This window comes from Scatophagus argus, chromosome 5 (genome assembly GCF_020382885.2).
Source record: "Scatophagus argus isolate fScaArg1 chromosome 5, fScaArg1.pri, whole genome shotgun sequence".
NCBI classification, from domain to species: Eukaryota; Metazoa; Chordata; class Actinopteri; family Scatophagidae; genus Scatophagus; species Scatophagus argus.
The window spans coordinates 25,567,683-25,588,916 of record NC_058497.1 but is presented as its reverse complement, the minus strand read 5'-3'; the positions used below and the strand labels follow the sequence as shown (position 1 = coordinate 25,588,916).

The window sequence follows — 21,234 nt, the reverse complement described above, 5'->3', positions numbered from 1 at the left end:
GCGTCAGTGTAAAGCGATATACAACCTCGCTGTAGATCCACATTGTCTCGTCTGGGCAGGGTTTCCCACAAGAATCTCTGTTCTGTTCCCCAACAAAGGAACAAAGACAACCTGAGTCTCCAGGTGTGTTTGGAGCTTTTCACACCCTAATGACTTAATCAGAGGGGCGTCTTTGTTTTCACACAAAGGAGACGTCCACAAACAGCTACACAACATCCAGTGTCCTTCTGACCACTTTGTCTTTTTGATGCTTACTAATCGTCGCTCAGACACGTTTTGAGAGTTTGAAGCTGAAACGTTCAGCAGCAGGTCAAGCCAACACCTGGTGAGGCCCACAGCTCTGAAGCCAGAGGACAACAGACGGCTTCCACCTCTGGGGAAAGACCGGGAGGTTTGATGATGACTGTTGTGTTGGGAGCAAAGTCATGCTGAGGAGAGGAGAACAGTTGGTTCCACGTAAACACATCAGTTTCAGTCCAGGCTGCTTTATGCACGGACAACAGCTTCCTTCAGTCTTTGAACTTAGAAGCAGAAATTATCGTTTGTTTTGGTTTGTGGACGTCCTGTTGCTCAGGTTCACTGTAGAGGAAAAAACAGCTTGAAATTCTGTGTTGTTTCTAAGAAAAAACTGCAATAAAACAGTGAGAGAAACCTTCACGTGTTTGTGTGGCGATGAATCAATAACAATCAATCAATCAGCAGATAGACGATCTGTGTGTCATTTACGTCCATCTCTAACCTCTTCTTAAAATAAAACTAGATGAAAAATTGACTGACATTACAAAGTATTCGTATGACACGAGGAAACAGAAGCAGATCCCGTCATGTTGATGAAACTAATTTATTAGTTATGTCGTAATGATAACCTGTAACGATCCATCAGCAGCATCCACGCACATGAGCACTCAGCTACAGTCAGGTGACGGCAGAAACCTCTTCAGACTAACAAGCGTTTAAATGACCATTTTGGAACAAATCATATCTACATTCATCTGTTTGCCATCCTTCAGTTACAGGGCAGATAGTGAGGAAGTTAGCTCAGTGTTTCATTTCCTACTTTTAAAGCAAGACACGATCAACACATCCTGTCTGTCTGTCTGTCTGCCAGCTGCACTGTGGGTGACAGGTGTGTAATGATATCCCGCCAGCGCCCCCCACAGGCTGCAGAGCTCACTAGAGCCGCAATCTGACAACAAGCACTCCAATGATTTCTCGCAGTCATGAAGCTGCAGTTTGTCCTGGAGGGGGCGCTACAGGAAACATCACACAGTCACTAAAACCATTCTGAATCACTGAGGGTCAAAGTGTGTTTCTCTTCAGCAGGGACAGCCGTGTCAGGACTGTGGCGGCCATCTTTGTAGTTTATGTCTCTGTGGGAGACTCGTCGTCGTCCCCGTAGACCACGCCCTTCAGGTAGGCTCGTTTAAACTCCTCAAACACCATGTCGTCTGATTCGCTGCAGGACACAGACAGGAGGGGAGGAGCACATTAGTGAGGCGTTCTAACCCCGCCCACACCTTCACGTCCGACGGCCATGTTGGACGTCCTGAGTTCTATGATCAGCTGATGGCACTCAGACTGTTAAAACTAGCAAGATCTGAGCTGATCAGTATGTCGATTCACTGGACAGGTGAGGAGAGAGACAGACAGGTGAGAAAAGAGAGACAGGCAAGGAGAGACAGACAGGTGAGGAGAGAGCAACAGACAGGTGAGGAGAGAGAGACAGACAGGTGAGAAGAGAGACAGATGGGTGAGAAGAGAGAAAGAGACAGGTGAGGAGAGAGCAACAGACAGGTGAGGAGAGTCAGACAGACAGACAGGTGGAGAGAGAGACAGACAAGTTCTGTTCCATAGAAGTGTGATGATAACTTCTGTTGCGATGTGATGTTGGATCAATAAATCAGAGCTGATCAGTTTAATGTTTCTGATCTGAGTTCATGAAGTTTCTGAACATGTTGGTCCATCTGAACACCACGTGAGTGAATTCTGAACCTTCAGATCCACGCTGACCTGATCTGGTTTTTCATTTTGGGGTGAACTGTCCCTTTAAGACAGGATCATAAGACAGAAGTGGACTTACCCCTCCTTGGCTGACGTCACAAAGTTCAGACAGCAGGAAACGAAAAGAGAAAAGTTATTATTGACTGAACATCACAGAGTGGACACCTGAAGGACAACTCGGTGCTGAGCTGGAAACCTGACGTGAATCAGGTCCAGTGCAGGACGTGGATTATGGATGACTGAGGGTCCTCACAGGGTCATGTGTGTGTGTGTGTGTGTGTGTGTGTGTGTGTGTGTGTGTGTAATCTGAATTGATCAGCAGTAATCTGAATGTTAATCTGCAGGATGTGACACAGGTCTTTGTTGAGAACAGCTGACTGCTGTCAGCGATACAAGCTGCTTAAAACACACACACACACACACACACACACACACACACACACACACACGTTACGGGTCATGAACTGCAGGTATTCTCAGATGTTTATGACTCTACTGTTGTTTGTTTGCATTTGACTGACAGAAAACATGTTGAGTTTCTTGTTTAAAAGCTTGAGGAAGAGAAGGAGAAGGAAGAGAAGGAAGAGGAGGAGGAGGAAGAGGAGGAGGAAGAGGAGGAGGAGAAAGAGGAAGAGGAAGAGGAAAAGGAAGAGGAGGAGGAGAAAGAGGAAGAGGAAGAGGAAAAGGAGGAGGAGGAGGAGAAAGAGGAAGAGGAAGAGGAAGAGGAGGAAGAAGAAGAAGAAGATGAGGAGGAGAAAGAGGAAGAGAAGGAAGAGGAGGAGGAGGAGGAGGAGGAGGAGGAGGAGGAGGAGTGGTCTGTACCTGGTTCAGGTTTAGGATGCATCAGCCTGAAAGGAAGCTCCAGAGACACCTCACTGTAAAACACACACACACACACACGATGTGATGTATTTCCACACACACACACAACCTGCAGACACACAGAGGCTATCTGATGGTATCCATGGTTACCTGGACCCGATCGTCCTGTCAGCAGAGAGCACACGGAGACATCAGACTGTTAGTGTCAGTCGTGGAAAGAGAACATTTCTGAACGTGCTGTCTGTGATGTCATAAGATCAGCTGAACTCCCAGCATGCACGGCGGTTCACACTCACCCAGAGGCGATCATCCTCACCACGACCTTATAGGAGACCAGCATCCCCTGAACCTCCTTCAGCACCTCCTGCTTCACTCTGACACAAAGACACAAAGAGACTTCAGTCTGTATCATGGACGTGTGTCCCTCTGTGTCTCCTGGTGTGTCTCTCTGTGTCTCTCACATGGTAGATGAAGCCAGGTTGGTGTCCTCGTGCTTGAGTCGTCCGTCCAGAGCGATTCCCCTCCTGTCCTTGTTGTAAGCCAGCAGAGGATACAGAGTGTAGTCCTTCTTCAGACTGGTACCAGAGGGGACCGAGTCACTGCACACACACACACACACACACACACAGATCAATACCCAGTTTTATGTTTGACTCCAAGATGATTTAAAGGTTAATTAATTTGCCTGTCCTGAAAGCAGGATAATATTTCCCTGCTTTTATTCTGAAAGTCTCCTATTCTCAACCTGAACACTAAGCTTTGCCTTCAGCTGATCTTTTCCCCACGTGACTCCTGACGGCTCCACTCAATCTGAATGCAGCTGTCAGCTCAAAGATAGAGAAACTAAATACAGTCCCTCGACGTGGACACCCAGCAGCAGGTCCACGTCTGACTGAAATGTCAAAATAAAAGCACGTCATTAACACAGAGGGCCGCACTCACGTCGTCTCCTCTTTGGCCACTGACTTGACGTACTTGTCATTGGAGTAAAGGACAACGTTGGTCACCTGTTCAACTGAACACAGACACAAAGTAAATGAACAGAAGAGACACGGCGACGTCCCACTCAGGCGTGTTGGAAACGACACGCGTGAAGTCACCTGACACGCTGATGTCTTTGATGTTCCTGCTGGACGAGTTGGTGATTTCTACACTCACTGGGACAGGCTCCCCGTGGTAGAAGGTCTGCAGACAGACATGTCAGAGAGACAGACATGTCAGAGAGACAGACAGGTCAAAGAGACAGACAGGTCAGAGACAGGCAGGTCAGAAAGACAGACAGGTCAGAGACAGACAGGTCAGAGAGACATACAGGTCAGAGACAGACAGGTCAGAGAGACAGACAGACAGGTCGGAGAGACAGACAGGTCAGAGACAGGCAGGTCAGAGACAGACAGGTCAGAGAGACAGACAGGTCAGAGACAGACAGGTCAGAGACAGACAGGCAGCAGGTCTCACCTCTTTGGGCAGGCTCATCTTGATGTGCAGAGGTTTCTCAGACATCAGAAACTCGAAGGTGGTCTCTGCCACTGGAACCACTTTGCTGTCTGGACTGTACTGGATCTTCCGGATGGTGAGACGAACGGAACTCCTGGCAGAACATCAGATTTAAACCTCAAATCACACGAGAACCGAGAAACGTCAGCTCATTAACAACAACAACGATGACGATGATGATGACGACCACAAACTGACTGTTTGTCGATCTTCTCGTCCTGGTGGTCACCACTGAAAGCCTTCACCTCAAACTCCACCGCACACTTCTGTGAGACACACAGGAGACAACATGGCCGACGTGGGTCAGGATGTCTGGTGTCACACTGCAGTTCCTCTAACTGACGGTGGTGTGATGACGGACTTACCTTTCCCACATCGGACGGTCCGGGCTGCAGAGCCACTGAACACGGCAGGTTGTCTGGAAACTGAAACACAAATGACCTTTTAGACCAGAAGACAATAAGAAACCAGTAACTTTATGAACTGAACACGTTTTTCTTCCAGCACTGATGATGGAAGCAGCTAAAGAGTGAGCCTTCTCGTTTCCTTCCCCATCTCTGTTGTGAGCCGCACGTGCTCAGTCCCGATCAGGTCCTGACATGGAGGTCGGTGACATCATCGTGTTTACCTCGGAGCTGATTGGACACCTGTGACTAACTGCAGACTGAACGACTGTATCCTGTCACGCTGAAGACAGAAGCCAGATGTTAGGGGGTTTTGTGTCTGGACCAACCACTCCCAGCTGGACTTTCACTCCGCCTACAGACACGAACGCTCAGAGGAGGATGGCTGAGGCCTACAGAACCAGGTTGAGGAGCTCAGAGAGGAGCCCTGTGGACCCTGACCCTGAACCTCCCCCCCAGGAGGATGTGGAGAATTTGTCTGCCTGCCTGCTCTAACTGAGACCAGGATCTGGGAAAAACACATGGAGGTTTTTGTTCCTGTCTGACCTCGAAGAAGAAGGGGAAGGCGTTGTCTCCCAGCTTCCTGAGAAGTTTCTGCTGCATCCTGGTGTGGGTCAGCTTCTCCTTGTCCTGCAGCTCGGGGTAAACCTGCCGGGTCACCAGGAACAGGTCCCTCCTGAAGGCCACGCCCATCACATCCATGTCCTGACGGCCGTACCGAAACGTACACGACAGCATCACGTACGCTGAAGGCAGATAGAGACGACACTGAAGAACCGTTTCTTGGGCGGAGGACAGTCTCAGCTCCGCTCAACACGCTCAACACTGTCCGTCATCGTGAATTAAAGGACACCTTGCAGCCAATCAGAATCCAGTATTCACTCAGACCATGGTATGGAACAGACTGGGACGTGTTCGTCTACATACTGACCTTTCTTCCCTTTGAGCTGCACCGGGTCGATCACGACGACTCCGTCTGAAAGACACAACAAATCAACATGTTGATAATCAACTGCACGCAAACTCCTGACAAATCACAGCTTCTGATGGACCCAGAGACCATCAGAAACATGTGGTGTCCAGTTGGACTGAAAGCTTGTGGGAAACCGAGGCAGTTCCCCTCTTTTACCAGTTCACTTTCCAGCCTCGGTTCAGAACGTCAAGCTCAGCCTGCTCTGCTCTGTGAAGGGATTTCTGGGTTTAGGTTTCAACTCACCGACTGGATCCACAAAGTCGCAGTGATCCACAAAGTCTCTCTTGGCCATGTAGACCGCCACCTGAAACACGGGGTTCACAGCAGGTTCAGTTCAGAGGAGCAACGGTGGAACCTCAAGTCCCTGCAGCAGGACATTACAGACGCCAGCTGACTGTCTGTGCTGCACTTACCGACTTGTCGCGGGAAACTTTCTTAAAGACGACGTGTTTGGGACTCATGGCGACCGACTGATGACACGACCTGAAGATGTCAAAGACAGAAGCAGGTTATACATGAATAACTAAAATAAATGTTTCAAAGCACAAACCACTGAGTGTATATAAAGACAGACAACATGAGATCTTCCCAAACATCTGGACGCCCCCTGGTGGTTGGCTGCAGTACAGCTCATAAGCACCTCCTTCATGTTAGCAGATGGGACGTGAACCAAACTAAAAACTCACCTACCAAAGTACTAAAGTACGTGTCAAATAAAGTTTTAACAAAGATGGTGTCTGTCATTTTAGGTCGTTCTGTTCACACTGATGTTTGTTCAAATGTTCATTTTTCTGATCAGTGTGGTTTTAATGAGTTAAGTGATGCTATAAAAGGGGCTGAGACATCATGATTGACTGCTGAGCGCCGCTCCTGATTGGCTCAGGTGGGTGTGTGGGCGGGAACTCAAAACCACGACTCAGCCTCCCAGTCAATACTCCAAACGATGGCAGCGCTCGTATCAGGAATATTTTGGCTTCACCTTTTGGAGGAAGTGGAGACGAGTCGGCCATCTTTATACACCCCAATGTTACAATCCCATCTGGTTTACTCTGACTGCATAATCAATAAAGGCCAAACTTAAGGAGTTAGTGTTAAAAGTTCACATTTTGTCAAATTCATATTAAATAATAAAATATTGAAGACGAAGCTTCAACAACAAGTTCCTTAAAGTGTTGTCAGCACCTCTACAGTAAACACATCAAGCATGTGTTTCTTTTTTTTATCTACATACGAACATGTGTGTGTTTGTGTGTAGATTAAAAGTGTGTGTTCACAGACAACACTGATCCAAACGAGACAACAAACAGCAGAAAAGAAAAAGAGGGACTGACCTGAGAGCAGCAGTGATGTGTGTTGAGCAGGAGGATGACGGCAGGTTTCAGCTGATCAGAGCTGCATTTATAATGGACACGCACACACACACACACACACACACACACACAGCCTGGTCAGCATGCTGGTCATTACAGACTGGACACACACACACAGATAATCCTAAACAAACAGGAAGCTCTGCGGCTTGTTTCACTGTCCCCGTCATAAAACGTCTCCAAAAACTTCCACAACAACATTATCATTAGTTTATTATTATTATTTTGATAAGAAGTTTATTTATTACTGAGTGAAATAATAATTCTGCACCTGCTGTGGCTTCCGACACCTGAACCACGAGGAGTCGTTTTCTGTTGCAGGCTTTCAGTTTGATAGAAGAAAGAAAACGAGAATGAAGCACAAACTGCTGGAGGCAAATCTGAACCCTTTGATTCGGTTTTCTCAGAGGCTGAAGCGTTCAAGCCGAGCTGCTGAGTCAGCGTGGACAAAAACTCGTAAAGGTGCTCAGATTCATCACGGAAACATCCACAGATCAACGAGTCCCGAGTGAGGAAGACCATGTGAGTCTGTCAAAGGCTCATCTGCTGTTCCCGCAGTCCAGGAACTGATCCTGGATCAGGAAGCCGGTCAGCATCGGCAGCAACATGCAGTGCAACACTTCTCCTTCTCAAAGAACACGGCTTTCATCCCGTGAAGAGAAAACCTGTTCCAAGGTGAGCATCCGCCCCCCTCAGGTGGGGACCCGAGGGCGACAGGTGACCAGCTTCCCTCAGAAGGTTTCTAACAGTTTGTGCAAAACCACAACAGTATCAGCTCCGTGGGGGGCTCCTGTCAGACCGCTGGTGCGGGTGAAGAAACCGGATGTGGAGGTCCTGGTCTCGTGTGGTTACATGCAAATAAACAAAACAAAAATCATGCTGTTCAACCAGGATGTGGATCTGACCCACCTGTTAGGCGGATCATCGGGGCAAAGGAGACGGGCTCACTAACGGGTTTTAACTGGTTTGTCCTTAAAATCACACAAAGTCTTAAAACTTTAAATTCAGCTTGTGAAAATGAGAGCTAAAGCAAAAGGTTTGGTTTACATTTCTGCTGAGTGTACGCATGCACATGTAGTTTACAGACACACAGCTTCATGTGTCCATGTGCTGCAGCTGAACAAGCCAATGAAAACGGGCGAAACTCATTTGTGTTTGACAGCCGTGACCTTTGACCTCCTGGCTGTTGGTTCCTTGTAACGTGGCCTCAGTGTGTGAACGTCTCTTTAATTCATCAGTAAAAAGAGAAGAAAAAAGACTGAACAAAAACAAATCAGCGTGCAGTTTTGGTCACTCGGATGTTCAGATTGTTTTTACTTTAATGTTCTGCTTTACAGCGTTAATGACTTCCATTTGAACTGCTTCATCAAAGCCGAGTGACTCCAAGGCTTCCTTCTGTAATAATCATTCAGAACGATTACTGATGTTATTCTAACATCATGTGATCAGCAGTTAAGAGTCTGAGTCTCTGCTGAGCTGATAAGTTGCTGCCAGTCAGACTCAGCAGTCTGTCTGCTGACATCAGCAGCTTAAACACACACACACACACACACACACACACGCAGGTCGTCCACCTGAGGAAACAGCGTAAACAGCTGGCAGTGAGACTGACTGTCATTCACACAAACAGAAATGTTTTGGTTATAAAGTAGTTTTTCAGAAAATCAAACTCGTCTGAACTTGGAGAGACAAACTAAACCAGTGAAACTGGTCCTTTAATGGGACTTTCAGTAAATGAAGCACACGTGTTCTGATCTGAATTTAAATTTAGATTTTAATTCATCATTAATGATGGGGATGTTTCTTCTACTCTGGGAGTTCAATCCAACAACATCCAATAAAACTGGTGCCCGAGCCCACTGAGGTCCCTGAACGCATCACCGATATGAACTTAACAGTAAGTGAACCTGTTGGTCAGCAAGGACCTGAGCTGCAAGTCCAACTGCTTTGCACATCATTTCATTCAGAGCTGAAGGTTTGACAAGCAAAAGTCTGTTTGTCAGCTGAATGACAAACAAGTAAAATTGTCTTTTAATTTTATTTTGTCCCCCATTTGATTTACTCCAACTCTGCTCATCTTGGGTTTTGTGTTTGAAGCTTTCAGCCTCCTGCCTCTCCTGCAGCCTCAGTCTTAACTTAGCTTCATGTGCATCCGAGCACATGGAAGAAACAGTGCGTCTGTGCATGCGTCTTCCAATAACTGAATTTGAAATATGCAAACAAACAAATACAAAAGAATAAAGAACGTGAGTGAATACTGTGACCCCTCACATAGATGAGTCAGTTCATCCAGTCCACTGAATCACCCACACAGGAAGAACGTGACTAAACTGTCAGCCCGTCAACACCGAGATCCACCCTGAGCTCCAGAGCGACACCTGCTGGACACCTGAGAGCACTGCAGCACATCCAGAGACCCGACAGGAAGTGAACAACAACACATCCAGAGACCCGGCAGGAAGTGAACAACAACACATCCAGACACCCGACAGGAAGTGAACAACAACACATCCAGACACCCGACAGGAAGTGAACAACAACACATCCAGACACCCGACAGGAAGTGAACAAACTACGGTTTAAGGTTTCAAGTTATGGAATATTAATGCGAGTGACGGGTAGCTGCGAGCTGCCCGCTGGGCTTCACCTCAGCTAATCCAAGTTACTAAACTTCTCAGCCACGTTTGTGTTCGTGTTGCCTCTTGGAGAAGTTTCCAGAAGCTGCTGTCCGACTGGACGTGATTTGTAGGGTCTGTAAGGCTGCAGACATCTTCAGACAGGAAGTAAACTCAAACTCACCTGTCTGACACAGGTGTAGAAAAGAGACAAACAGCTTCACTCCACAAATCTGTCACATTTAGAGACGGTTTTCACCAGATGGATTTCTGATTTTATTCCGGTTGCACACACACAGACACACATTAGTGAGGAGGCTCTGAAGTGTTTCCTGTATACTCTGCGGACTGTTAAAGATATTCATTAACTCTTGAGTCATCTTCGACTTCCAGCTGGACGCAGTTTGAAACCGTGTGACGGCAGTTTGCTTCTGAACGCATCCAAAAGGAGAGAACGTAAACATGAGATTGAAGCAGTTCCTTTATGTTCGGCGTGTCGACACGAAGGCAGAACGACGAGCGGCGGTCTGATAAAAGTCTGATTCAGTCCGTCAGCTGGCGAGTTCAACAACAGGAGGAGGAGCTCCACCGAATACTTCACGGGCAGGTGGACGGTCCTCCTCGCTGTCCGTCTCCACATCACATATCAGACCACAGGATGGCCTTGCTGCCTTTCTCCACGCTGGCGACGTAGGCTCCCGAAGGCGACCACGACACCGAGTTGATGGCAGAGCTGCAAACAAACAAGGACAGGTTAAAGAGTGAATGTGGTCAACAGCTCGCCGTCCTCACAGCCACCAGACTCCATTGACAAAACCTGCACTTTTGCCTTGTAGATTCCTTTCGTGTCACAGGCCATCAAACCCTTCGTTCACAGAGTCAAGACCTTCGCATGCAGACGAGCTGCTGCTGTCATGAGGACTTTTGACACAGAAAGTGAAAGCTCACAGTTTCCCAGACTAATCTGATCAGAGTCGCACAAAGACAAATGTATTGACGACCGCCTGAGGAGCCGATTGGTTTCTGCTGAGGACGTTAGTTTGCTTTGGTGTCGATGTCGCTGTGTGAAGGTTCGAGTTTCGGTCTGGTCCTTACTTGTGGTTTCGGTCCAGAGTTCGGTCCACTTTCCCCGTCAGGACGTTCCAGACGTACAGCGCTCCATCAGCTGAACCTCCGGCCACGTAGCTGCCGTCAGGGCTGAACACCACAAACAAACAAACAAACAAGTCACTTCCAGCCTTCACTCGGAAAACAGAGCTTTCACAGTTCACAGCGTTTTCCGTGAGACGATTCACTCATTCAATCTCATCAGTACGACTTTGCTGTTTTCACTGCTGTCAACGACACTCAGCACTTCCTACTTCATTATGAGACATGAACACGAGCTTACAGAGACTTCACAGTAAACCTGGGAGATGCTAACTCACCTGAAGGTCACTCTGGTCCAGTCGGCTCCACACTTGAAGCCCTGAGCACTGAAAACACACACACACACACACACACACACACACACACACACACACACAGTTAACACACAACACCAACAGCAGGATGTTTGTGAAGACGTGTTAATAACCAGGATTACAGGTTTGAGTTCCCTCTTCACTCCATAAGGACATGAAGGTGAACACACACACACACACAGCTGTTAAAGTCAGGCCTCTGTTCAGCTGACCTGTAACCACAGCTCACCTGAACGTCTGTCTGACGGCGTTGGTGCGTAGGTCGATGATCTTCACCAGGTCGTCTCTGGAGCAGGTGAGCAGCTCGGTGCGGTCGTGGTTCAGGTCCAGAGACGTCACTCTGCCCAGCAGCTCCAGCTCCCGTACGATACTCTCCGCTCTGACACACACACACACACACACACCATCATATTCACAGCGTGTACTAGCTGAACTAGCCTCAGCTGATCTGTGATCAGTATGTGCAGTGTGAGAGCAGCCACGTTACTGCAGAACAAACTGTACTGAGGTCAGATGAGCCGGAGGACATCTTCACTGACCTGATATCCCAGAATCGGACTTTCTTGTCAAAGTGTCCGCTCATGACACACTGCTCCGTGCACACGATGTCGTTACAGCTGGAACCAGCAAACACCGTCTTCATACCTGCACAGGTGAGACAGCAGGTGAGGCACAGTCACAGGTGGCAGTGTATCGACTCATCATACTGTCCCCGAATCAAACCTTCAGAGTTACACAGAACTCTGACCACACACAGTGACAGACAGACAGCAGACCTGTCCACCTGTAAAAACTGTCCAATCACGTACAGACTTTGCTGCGGAGGTCCCACAGTTTGAGTGTTCGATCGTAGCTCCCAGAGACGATGCGAGCGTTGTCCAATAGGAAGCGAGCTGACAGGACCTTCCCACTGTGACCAGTCAAGGTGTGCTGGAGGGCGGACACACACACACACACACACACACACACACACACACACAATGTTACAAATGCGTCATGAAGAAAAAAAAACATGAAACAAACAACAACAGCATTTAACAAACAAAACATCACACTTTCTGGTCTCAGTAGAAGAGTGAGATCAGCACTCAGGCCCCGCCTCCTCGGCCTGATGCTCCGTGCTGGTTGGTTCTGTTGGATGTCAGTCATCACACTGAGCCTGTGGCAGCTCTGTACAGACTCAGCATATTGTGATGTCACATCCTGTCTGTCAGCAGCTCCTGGGACCACCACTGCACCACTAGAGCATGATGGAAGCAGAGAGCAGGGGCTGCTGGGAGCTAAACTGACCAAAGGGGGGGATCTGAGCTTCAGACCTTTTACATCACATCACTGACCAGCAGACTGACAATCGACACACTCGTTATTCATCCGGATCTGCTCTCTTATTGTCCTGGAACACAAGTCCGTCTCATTGCTCCTCTGTGAGTGTGCTGGTTTGTGAGGCGGGAGGACGTCCCACTTTCAGAAAAGTTAAACGAAAGCAGGTATGGACAAAGTTGGTTCAGGTTCAGGGTGTGACTCACCCTCAGTCTGTAGTCGTCTACAGTCCAGATGCGACTGGCGAAGTCATTCGAGGCAGCCAGCAGGTACGAGCCCTGAAAACCAGAGTGAACGCGTTAAAAGAGCTCCAAGCTCACATGTGGTCTGATCACAGCTCACTGACTGCCAGTTAGAGACGAAAATCCATCAGAAACTACGCTCACAACCAATAAATCGTTCATTTCTCGAGCGAAAAACTCAGAATATTCTGTCACATACGACCACACGTGAACTCATCGGAGCAGATCTGCAGTTTACCGACTGATCGATTCATCTGGAGACAAATCAGAGTAACTGCTGAGGAAAATGAAGTTGTTAGCTGCAGCTCCACTGGGAACATCACAGCGCTGTTGTTCACACGTCGCTAACACGATTAGCCTCGACTGAGACTGAAGTCAGCACACGTCGGCAACGTGAACACCGAACACACGCCGGTGAAACATCGCACTGTTCGCCGACACGCAACACGCAGCTCGACTGAGAGCCAGCAGCAAAGATTAAAACCAAAAACAGACTTACAGCGCTGTCAAAGTCAATGCTGGTGATTCCAGCGTTACTGCCGGTCAGAGCTCCTTTAGACTCACAGCGACCTGAACGCAACACACACACACACACACACACATTAAAAAAACGAAACACAGCATTTAAAAACAATGAGGTCAGTTCAGAGTGAAAACATTTTAGACTTTTTAACAGTCAGTACTGAACACAACAGCTGATCTCCTCTGAACCGATCACACACAGTGAGTCCAGCTCCTCTGCAGCAGTTTCAGAGCTCTCATCAGCACTTCCTGTTTGCATCCTGAACTCACCGGCGACGACCTCCCACAGCTTCACCCGGCGGTCCATCCCTCCTGTTGCTAGGAGACGAGAGCCGGGGCTGAACTTCACTGCATTCACCTCACCGTCGTGGGCGTCCTGAACACACACACACACACACACACACTTTAACTCTGAGCCAATCAAAACACAACACCGAGCTCCCTCTTCTTCTTCTACTGTTGGTCTCAGCTTGAAAACTTGAGATCAGCTCCTCCTCCTCCTCAGCCTGACGCTCCGTGCTGATTGGTTCTGTTGGATGTCAGTCATCATCACAAAGTCTGTAGGAGCTCTGTACAGACTCAGCACATTGTGATGTCACATCCTGTCTGTCAGCAGCTCCTGTGACCACCACTGCACCACTAGAGCATGATGGGAGCAGAGAGCAGGGGCTGCTGGGAGCCAGAGGGCAGCAGGAGAGGATTGTGGGTAATCAGACCTTTTACTGCTCATCACTGACCAATGAGGGTAAACTCGTTAGTATTTCCAGATTCCGAGTGAGACCAAGAGAGATGCATTGTGGGAGCACCAGGTCACACTGATCTGACTGTGTGTGCATTTGTTTTGGAAGAGAGTGAAAGAAAGACAGAACATATATTTTAATCAGGATTAAACTGAGACGAGACACTTCAAAACTGCAAATAAAGAACAAAGAAAGGTGCCATGCAGCTCAGTCGACTGGTCTCCCAGTGGACACGTCTCACATCATGGACGGTCAACCGGCCAAAGATACTCACAAACACGTGCAGAGCTGTCGTCGGGACCCGAACCTCTGCACACACACCTGAGGGAGCTTCAGCGCTTTCAGGCGACGTGCTGAAAGAGTTGGCAGTTCGACGCCTGCTGAGGAAGAGAAGCGCCGTCACAAACAGGTTTACGGCCACCTCGTGACTCAAAAAGCTATTTCTCTAAAAGAAATATTTCTGTTTAGGAAATCGTGTGCTAAAAAATAAGGATGAGACATCTTGATCAATCTGAACACATGGGAATCAATTCCAACACTAGTGCCAAATGATAAGAGAGCGTTGGTACTGGAAGCATCAGCTTTTACGCAACAACCAAACGATCACGCTGTCACAGCTAATCAAACGTTTGACTGATCGGTCACATGTACCAAAGTGTGGCGCCAGAGGACGATGCGATCTGACTGGCAGTGTTCACCACCTCATCAGTTCAGTTAGTGCAGGAGTCAGCTAGTGAATCAAGGTTAGCGTGAGAGGTTAACAACAAACAGAAGGTCACACATCAGTCTGAACGAGGGACAGTTTAGCTACAAAAACCACTAACGGGACAGAAGCCTTGAAGGGACAACAAACTGAACGAGGTGACCTCACAGGAGAGGACAAAAGACCCCGAATTCACACTGGGTTCACCTGATTGGTCACCACAGTCACATGGAGTTCGAGTCGATCACATGTAATAATCAGCCTGATAGGAACTGCGGCCACGCGAGACACAACAGCAGCTGAAACGCTTTCTCAAAGCACAAAATGATCCTGGATCACCTGCAGCGCTGCGACAGGTGAGGTGATCCCAACAGGAACTGTCCAGCTGTGATGACCAACAGGACGGTGAGTTTCGTGTCACATCAGGGCTTCTGTGACTCTCCATCCACACAGTAACAAACACACGTTACATTGAGCACTGATCACCGTCAACAACAATCACGTGGCTACAAACTTCACCGTGTGCTCACACCGACAGCACAACAATCAACAAGTCAGCAGACGTCTGTTGTGCTCAGGCTCAGCTCACAGGCGACGCTCATCCTCTGCCGACAGCCAATCACAACACGGCTTCTAAGGACAGGAAGCTCCTCAAGACTGGTTCTGTCTTATTGTCATTTCAGTAAAAACAACACGTTACGCCCCCAGCTAACGAGTGAGAGCTGTGAGCGCAGAGACGAGACCAAGAAGACATCCGACAGGTCCAGTTTATGGACCTGGTATGGTTTAGATAATCTGGACAACAAACCTGTCAGGTCATCTTCTCCTCAGTGACGTCTCCGTGTACAGGTCTCACATGTTAACTTGGTGAGCAAAATGTTTAGTGATAAAGTGATTCATTAATGACTAATATAAACCAGACTGCGAGTCTTCAGACGTGCTGGCAGCTCTGTGAGGCTGCACTGACAGAGGCACTGCTGCTTTAAGCTAAACGCCTCCTCTAGCATGCTAACATGCTAATGTTCAGCAGGTGTAACATTCACCATGTTCACTTCTCAGTTTAGCATGTTAGCATGCTAACATCAGCACATTAGCAGTAAACACAGCAATGCTGAGGCTGATGTGATCATCATCAGTTCTGCAGGTGTTTGGTCCTTAAAGCACTGGACACATTAAAGTGTGACCTGATGGTGGCGCTAGATGAAAACAACATGAATGTCTGAATCAGAGCTGAGTTGACTTTTACATCAATCAATCAATTAATCATTTCAGTCATTTATTGGAATAAAAAAATGATTCTCTGTCTCTCATAGTTAACTCAGTCTCTGTGTTTCAGGCTGTTGGCTGACCCAAACAATTTTTTCTGTCTCTCATTTTTTCAAAATTTTCTGACATTTTATAGACTAAATAAATAACTGAACAAACACTCAGCAGATTGACTGCTGAGCTCTTTCAGTCTGGAGCAAAGTGTCTGACAGACATCATCCCTACAGTCGCTCTGTTAGCAAAGCTCATCAGACCTGAGCTGTTAGACAGAATATCAGTCTGTCAGCAATCTGCCAATCACAGAGCTGACAGCGTGAACAGGTGAGCACGCACACACACACACACACACACACACACACACACACACAGACACAGTCCTTCACCTCGGGTACAGTGGTGGGACGAGTCCAGGCTGAACACACTCAGACACGCTGCAGACAGACAGATAGATAGACAGACAGGCAGATAGACAGGTTGTCAGTCACAACATGGACGGTGCAGACACATAGGGCACAAGACCTTACAGTTACATACCCAAATATGTTGGAGATGGAGTCCAGCAGACCACCAGGAGGAGGCTGGGAGATTTTCTTACTGCACATACAGAAAAAAAGGTTTTCACTTGAAAAACCATCAAAACCTTTGCAGATTCATTTCCCACTTGTGGTTAAGAAAAACAGGAGCAGCCTGAGCCTCCAGTATCCTCCAGTTGAGGCAGTAGAAGGACAGGTGCTGGTCTCACCTGGGGGTTCTGCTGAGCGGTCTGTTGGGGGACGTCTCTCCACCGCCCTTCCCTCCATCCTCAGCCAGAACCTCGATGTCGTCGTCCCTGAGGACACAAACACTGAGTCAGTCCTGATGTTAACGACTGTGACGTCAAAGCTGCTCTAAAGATCAGAAGTGTACTGACGGGTCGACGGGCAGAGGCTCCTTGGCAGCGTCAGCCAGTTCCTTCTGCAGTTTGGCCTGCCTGCGCCTGAAGCACAAACACCACAGAGTCAGCCAGCATATGAAGGCACCAGAGTCCCGCTCCCTCCTCCAGGTTTACCTGCTGTCCTTCTCGTTCTCCGCGTTGAGCTTGTTGGCCTCCTGAGCCTTCTCAGCCATCCAGCGGGACACCAGCTCCTGGTTGTCCTCCGTGGTCTTCCTCAGCTTCTCCTCCAGTGCAGAGAAGGTGATCTGCAGGGCGTCGTACTCGTCCTTCAGCGTCTGGTTCGCCCTCTCCAGGTCCTGAAGCCAATCAAACACTGCCTTTCACAGGTGAACCGACCAATCAGGTTAACAGTGATTACATTTACATTACAGGTTACTGCAAACATAGCATTTTCTGATGTGGGATATGCTGACATTATTTATGAGATACAGGTGGGTGAAATAAAACCGAATAATTTCTTACCTTACCTGCATTCATTACTATGCAGGGCCGCACGTAAGCAGGAATATGAATGAAGCATATTCTGCATGTAAACGCAGCCAACGTGTTAACGTCACCGTGGTAACGAGTGTCCTAATCACACCGCCGTACATAAAGATAAACCCTCTTCATAATCACATTAGATGAAAAACTAATGATTTTTAATGTTATTAATGTCTGGCAGGTCCCATTTCACCACTGAAGTAAAACCTGTCTTCCTGTTTCCTGTCTGTGAAGGTCTCAGCTTGAAAACTTGAGATCAGCTCCCTCCTCCTCCTCAGCCTGACGCTCCGTGCTGATTGGTTCTGTTGGATGTCAGTCATCATCACAGAGTCTGTAGGAGCTCTGTACAGACTCAGCACAGTGTGATGTCACATCCTGTCTGTCAGCAGCTCCTGTGACCACCACTGCACCACTAGAGCATGATGGGAGCAGAGAGCAGGGGCTGCTGGGAGCCAGAGGGCAGCAGGAGAGGATTGTGGGTAATCAGACCTTTTACTTACTCATCACTGACCTTCATCACATCTCCAAAATCTCAACTGATTCATGTAGCTCACAGCCAAACAATATCCATCAGCTTCACTTGCTGCTGAGTGATGAACAACGCGAGTCACACTTTGTGTTAAAGTACTCGCAAAGGTGAAACACTTTCTAATTAGCCAAGCAAAGACAGGCGTTCAAATTTATTCAAAGATTTCAACGCGACTTAGTTTCAGTTAAGGTTACGTTTGCTTTCATCCATAGTGTGAACCCACTGACTCGTCCTCCTGAGTCTGTCACGTCCAGGTGATGCGTCTCAGCTTGTCTCCTACCTGCAGGTAGCTCCTCAGGTCCCGACAGTCTCCCTCCAGGTTGGCGATCTGCTGCTGGTACTCCAACATCCTGAAAACGCACAAACAGAAGACACTGAGTGATGATGCATCACCTGTAGCAGGTACACCAGCCTCCTCTCTCACACACACACACACACACACACACACACACACACACACACACACACACATCCTACAGCGCGTGTGTTCAGATACTGACTTGGCCTCGTTGCTCTGGATCTCCTTGTCTTTCTGCTGAATCTGGTTGTTCAGTTCGATCACACTCTGAGCCAGCTGCAGGACAAACACAAACAACTGATCAGCATCAACACGCTTCCAGAACGTTCCAGGAGTCTGACCTGAAACTTCTTCAACACCTTTCAGTTGGAGTAAAGAAACACAAAGATGTTGATCGGATAACAAATGTCAGGCCGGGCAGATTTTAGTCTCAAAACAAACAACAGAAAACAGGACAATTGTTCCCAGAAACGTTTCAAACATTGAGGAAACGTCACAGATGGATTAACGAAATGTGGAATTTATCAGTCACTGAGTAAAACTGGTCTCAACACAGTTGGTGTTTGTTAGGAACAACAAACACCTGAGTGTTTAACATATATTGTACATGTGACTGCATTCATTTACTGAATTACTCCTAGAAAATAATCAAAGCATGAATGTGATGGGACAAGCAGCAGAAACGGCCTGTCAGGCCCTCAGATTTTGTTGCACGGGAGCAGTTTATACAGGAAACCGTTAAGAAATCTGCTTTCACTTTCCTAACACTGACACTGTTTTCCAGTAATGTCCGATTTGGTTTGGTCTGATCAGCTGCCATGGAGCTGCTGATGCTACCATGGCAACAGCCAACACAACCCTGGATACTGAAGGGAGAAACTAAATGAGCCAACCCGAAGAGAAATCAGTCTGACGTCCAAAGAAATTCACTCAAGTCACTTTCCATTAAAGCATTAAATATTACACGTGTAGCATGAACTTCTTTCTAGTTGATGTTCCTCCAATTTATCAACTTCTAAAGGAAAACAAGCTCATTGTTTGACTGACAGAACTCACTGTAAATAAACTGTTTCATCAGGACAGGTGTTGATGACATCATTTCCTGTGTGTGGTACAGGTGACTGACCTCTCCTCGTTTTTTGTGCAGCTCTGTCAGCTCCTCCTGGTGTTTGATTCTCATCTGAGCCATTTCCTGTTGCAGGGTGTCGCTGCGACTCGAGTCTCCCCCCAAACTGAAACAAGAAGACTCGTCAGGGGACACGTCACACATCGTATCACACATCAGGGGAGACATCGGGAGACATCACATGTCAGGGGAGTCGTAAGTGGTCACACGACATCCCACCTTGGGCCCTGATTTTGAACAGCGACTGTCGATGAACTCACCTGGCCTCATGTCCTCTTTGTACATCATACTTGTCAGTCTGGTATCTCTCTGACAGAACAGCCTGCAGGTCTGATTTCTCGAGCAGACGGTTATCTGAAAGAGAGGGGGGAGTTCATGAGTCTGTCCTCACTGTCCGAGCTGCTGCACACACAGGGAAACCTGTAGACTGTTCACAGGAAGTGAGACAGCTGCAGTGTGTGACAGTGATGGACTCACATTGGTGGACGATCTCCTCGAAGGCCTGTCTCTGCACTCGGTCTCTGAGCTTCAGCTGCTCTGAGATGTGTCTCTTCCACGTACACTCCACCCGCCGCTCCGCCATGACCACCTGACACATACACACACACGTTAATATAAACTCGCAGCTGTATCTATAGCCAGCATTTTACTTGATTTAGTCTGTTTTTTTAAACCCTGTTACACTAAACACAAACTGTGCACATTAAGATTCAAAGCTTCTGAGGTTTTTGAACAAGGCTTCAGTTTTAAGACATATCAGGTTTAAAAGAATTATTTTGTTTGAAGTGGAAATAGACAGATATACTTTATCGATCCCAGGCTGGGAAATTGCAGAAAATCTTATTTTCTGGACACGCGTGGTTATCGGAGAGGGCAGGTGGGGATGGTGACGTGACATAACTCCACCCAAAGAACAAAGTGATTTATATCTCACTGGAGCAGGACGTCATGGTTTCTTTATTTTATCTCCACAATCTGCATGTTAAGATTCCAAGAAGCAACTCGAGAGAAAAAGACAGGAAAAAAAAATTGAAATATTTTTATGCTACAGATTTAGATGAACTGACACTGTCGTTTTGATTGGTTTTCTACCTGTTTGAAGTGTTGCTGGTTCTAACGTGTTGTATGTGTCGAGTTTGATGTGACTGTTATTGGATGTTAATGCTTTAACTCTTTAACAGTGACTTTGTGTGTTTTATTAGAGTATCTCGGTCTGACGTTAAGTGTAAACCAGGTGATTAACAGCCCACCTGTAAAGCTGGTGACGTAGAGCTTTAATACAGCCAACAGCAACAGTGATATACATTTAAACTCTTCTTAGACGGAAGTTTACATGCAAAGTAAAGACATATTAGACATGTTAATCGGCTGTTAGCTTCTGCTGTTAGCGTGCTGCTAAAAGGAACCATAACACATACAGGAAGACACTCAGGCTACGCAGATGCAATTGTAATTTAAGTCAGTCAGGCTTGTGACATTTGGTATATAAATACCAAAAACATATCGGCGCCTTCGTGTCGATGTTATGGTTATGGTGCAGTGTTTATGTGCTATCTGTGACTGCAGGTCCCGGGAAACACACCCGTGACTCGACATGTTAGCACGCTAACTTAGCCGCTAGCTTCAGACCTTCGCACCGCTTTAAAAGGAACTAAAATGAACACTTACACCATCTAACTAAATTCCGGGCTGTGGCTCGTCTCCTCTAACGACTCGTCGCGGTGATGTTGGTTCAAGGGTTTCGGTGTTGAACGCCTCAGTTTCTCTTGCTAACCGACATCAGCTTCTTGAGCTGCTACGCTCCAATTCACCTCCATTTTGGTTCCGGCGACACACTTCCGGGATGGTCGCACGAAAATGACGTCGTGTTTAAATAGGAGAATTTTCTTCCTTTTTTATTAACATTCCCCGAAGTACAAGAGTGAC

The 21,234-nt window shown here is 47.5% G+C and overlaps 2 protein-coding genes and 3 non-coding genes across 9 annotated transcripts; all 5 read right to left on the bottom strand.

Moving 5' to 3' along the window:
- Positions 1 to 822: 822 nt before the first annotated feature.
- Positions 823 to 9,793, bottom strand: sagb (S-antigen; retina and pineal gland (arrestin) b). 2 transcript variants are annotated; one of them, XM_046388237.1, is made up of 17 exons: positions 7,339 to 9,793; positions 7,029 to 7,089; positions 6,111 to 6,180; positions 5,941 to 6,001; positions 5,656 to 5,700; positions 5,271 to 5,470; positions 4,686 to 4,745; positions 4,519 to 4,586; positions 4,282 to 4,414; positions 3,924 to 4,008; positions 3,766 to 3,838; positions 3,285 to 3,422; positions 3,120 to 3,197; positions 2,974 to 2,988; positions 2,824 to 2,876; positions 2,081 to 2,090; positions 823 to 1,456 (listed from the first exon to the last, which is right to left on the bottom strand). In XM_046388237.1, exons 3-17 carry the CDS (start codon positions 6,156 to 6,158, stop codon positions 1,363 to 1,365), a joined length of 1,161 nt encoding a protein of 386 aa, XP_046244193.1. In that variant the 5' UTR covers positions 6,159 to 6,180; positions 7,029 to 7,089; positions 7,339 to 9,793; the 3' UTR covers positions 823 to 1,362. The 2 variants fall into 2 exon arrangements, with proteins under 2 accessions (XP_046244193.1, XP_046244194.1); XM_046388238.1 differs by lacking the exon at positions 2,081 to 2,090.
- Positions 9,794 to 9,934: 141 nt separating this feature from the next.
- Positions 9,935 to 21,165, bottom strand: atg16l1 (ATG16 autophagy related 16-like 1 (S. cerevisiae)). Of its 4 annotated transcripts, none has more exons than XM_046388171.1 (21): positions 20,977 to 21,165; positions 19,786 to 19,897; positions 19,569 to 19,662; positions 19,309 to 19,414; positions 18,385 to 18,458; positions 18,165 to 18,234; positions 16,987 to 17,168; positions 16,849 to 16,914; positions 16,681 to 16,767; positions 16,473 to 16,532; positions 16,322 to 16,369; positions 14,244 to 14,346; positions 13,500 to 13,605; positions 13,207 to 13,277; positions 12,672 to 12,743; positions 11,955 to 12,075; positions 11,685 to 11,790; positions 11,375 to 11,524; positions 11,110 to 11,157; positions 10,778 to 10,879; positions 9,935 to 10,415 (listed from the first exon to the last, which is right to left on the bottom strand). In XM_046388171.1, exons 2-21 carry the CDS (start codon positions 19,889 to 19,891, stop codon positions 10,322 to 10,324), a joined length of 1,866 nt encoding a protein of 621 aa, XP_046244127.1. In that variant the 5' UTR covers positions 19,892 to 19,897; positions 20,977 to 21,165; the 3' UTR covers positions 9,935 to 10,321. The 4 variants fall into 4 exon arrangements, with proteins under 4 accessions (XP_046244127.1, XP_046244124.1, XP_046244125.1 ...); XM_046388168.1 differs by lacking the exon at positions 20,977 to 21,165 and adding an exon at positions 20,114 to 20,315; XM_046388169.1 differs by lacking the exons at positions 16,322 to 16,369; positions 20,977 to 21,165 and adding an exon at positions 20,114 to 20,312 and having other exon boundaries at positions 14,244 to 14,349.
- LOC124060011 lies at positions 12,206 to 12,483 on the bottom strand. The gene has a single exon (XR_006843493.1). It is a non-coding gene; the product is annotated as a small Cajal body-specific RNA 6 (non-coding RNA).
- LOC124060008 lies at positions 13,691 to 13,967 on the bottom strand. The gene has a single exon (XR_006843490.1). It is a non-coding gene; the product is annotated as a small Cajal body-specific RNA 6 (non-coding RNA).
- On the bottom strand, positions 17,589 to 17,867 carry LOC124060010. The gene has a single exon (XR_006843492.1). It is a non-coding gene; the product is annotated as a small Cajal body-specific RNA 6 (non-coding RNA).
- Positions 21,166 to 21,234: the final 69 nt, after the last annotated feature.

Bases quoted from the DNA above. Each gene is read 5' to 3' on its own strand.
- sagb (XM_046388237.1), bottom strand. From the start codon at position 6,158: ATGAGTCCCAAACACGTCGTCTTTAAGAAAGTTTCCCGCGACAAGTCG. The intron at 4,746-5,270 runs GTCAGACAGGAA...TTTGTGTTTCAG, and splicing joins CCTTCCCCTTCTTCTTCGAG to TTTCCAGACAACCTGCCGTG. The intron at 3,839-3,923 runs GTGACTTCACGC...GTCTGTGTTCAG, and splicing joins CAAAGACATCAGCGTGTCAG to TTGAACAGGTGACCAACGTT.
- atg16l1 (XM_046388168.1), bottom strand. From the start codon at position 20,206: ATGTCACGTCACCATCCCCACCTGCCCTCTCCGATAACCACGCGTGTC. The intron at 11,791-11,954 runs GTACGTGATTGG...TCACCTGTGCAG, and splicing joins GGACCTCCGCAGCAAAGTCT to GTATGAAGACGGTGTTTGCT. The intron at 11,525-11,684 runs GTCAGTGAAGAT...TGTGTGTGTCAG, and splicing joins GTCCGATTCTGGGATATCAG to AGCGGAGAGTATCGTACGGG.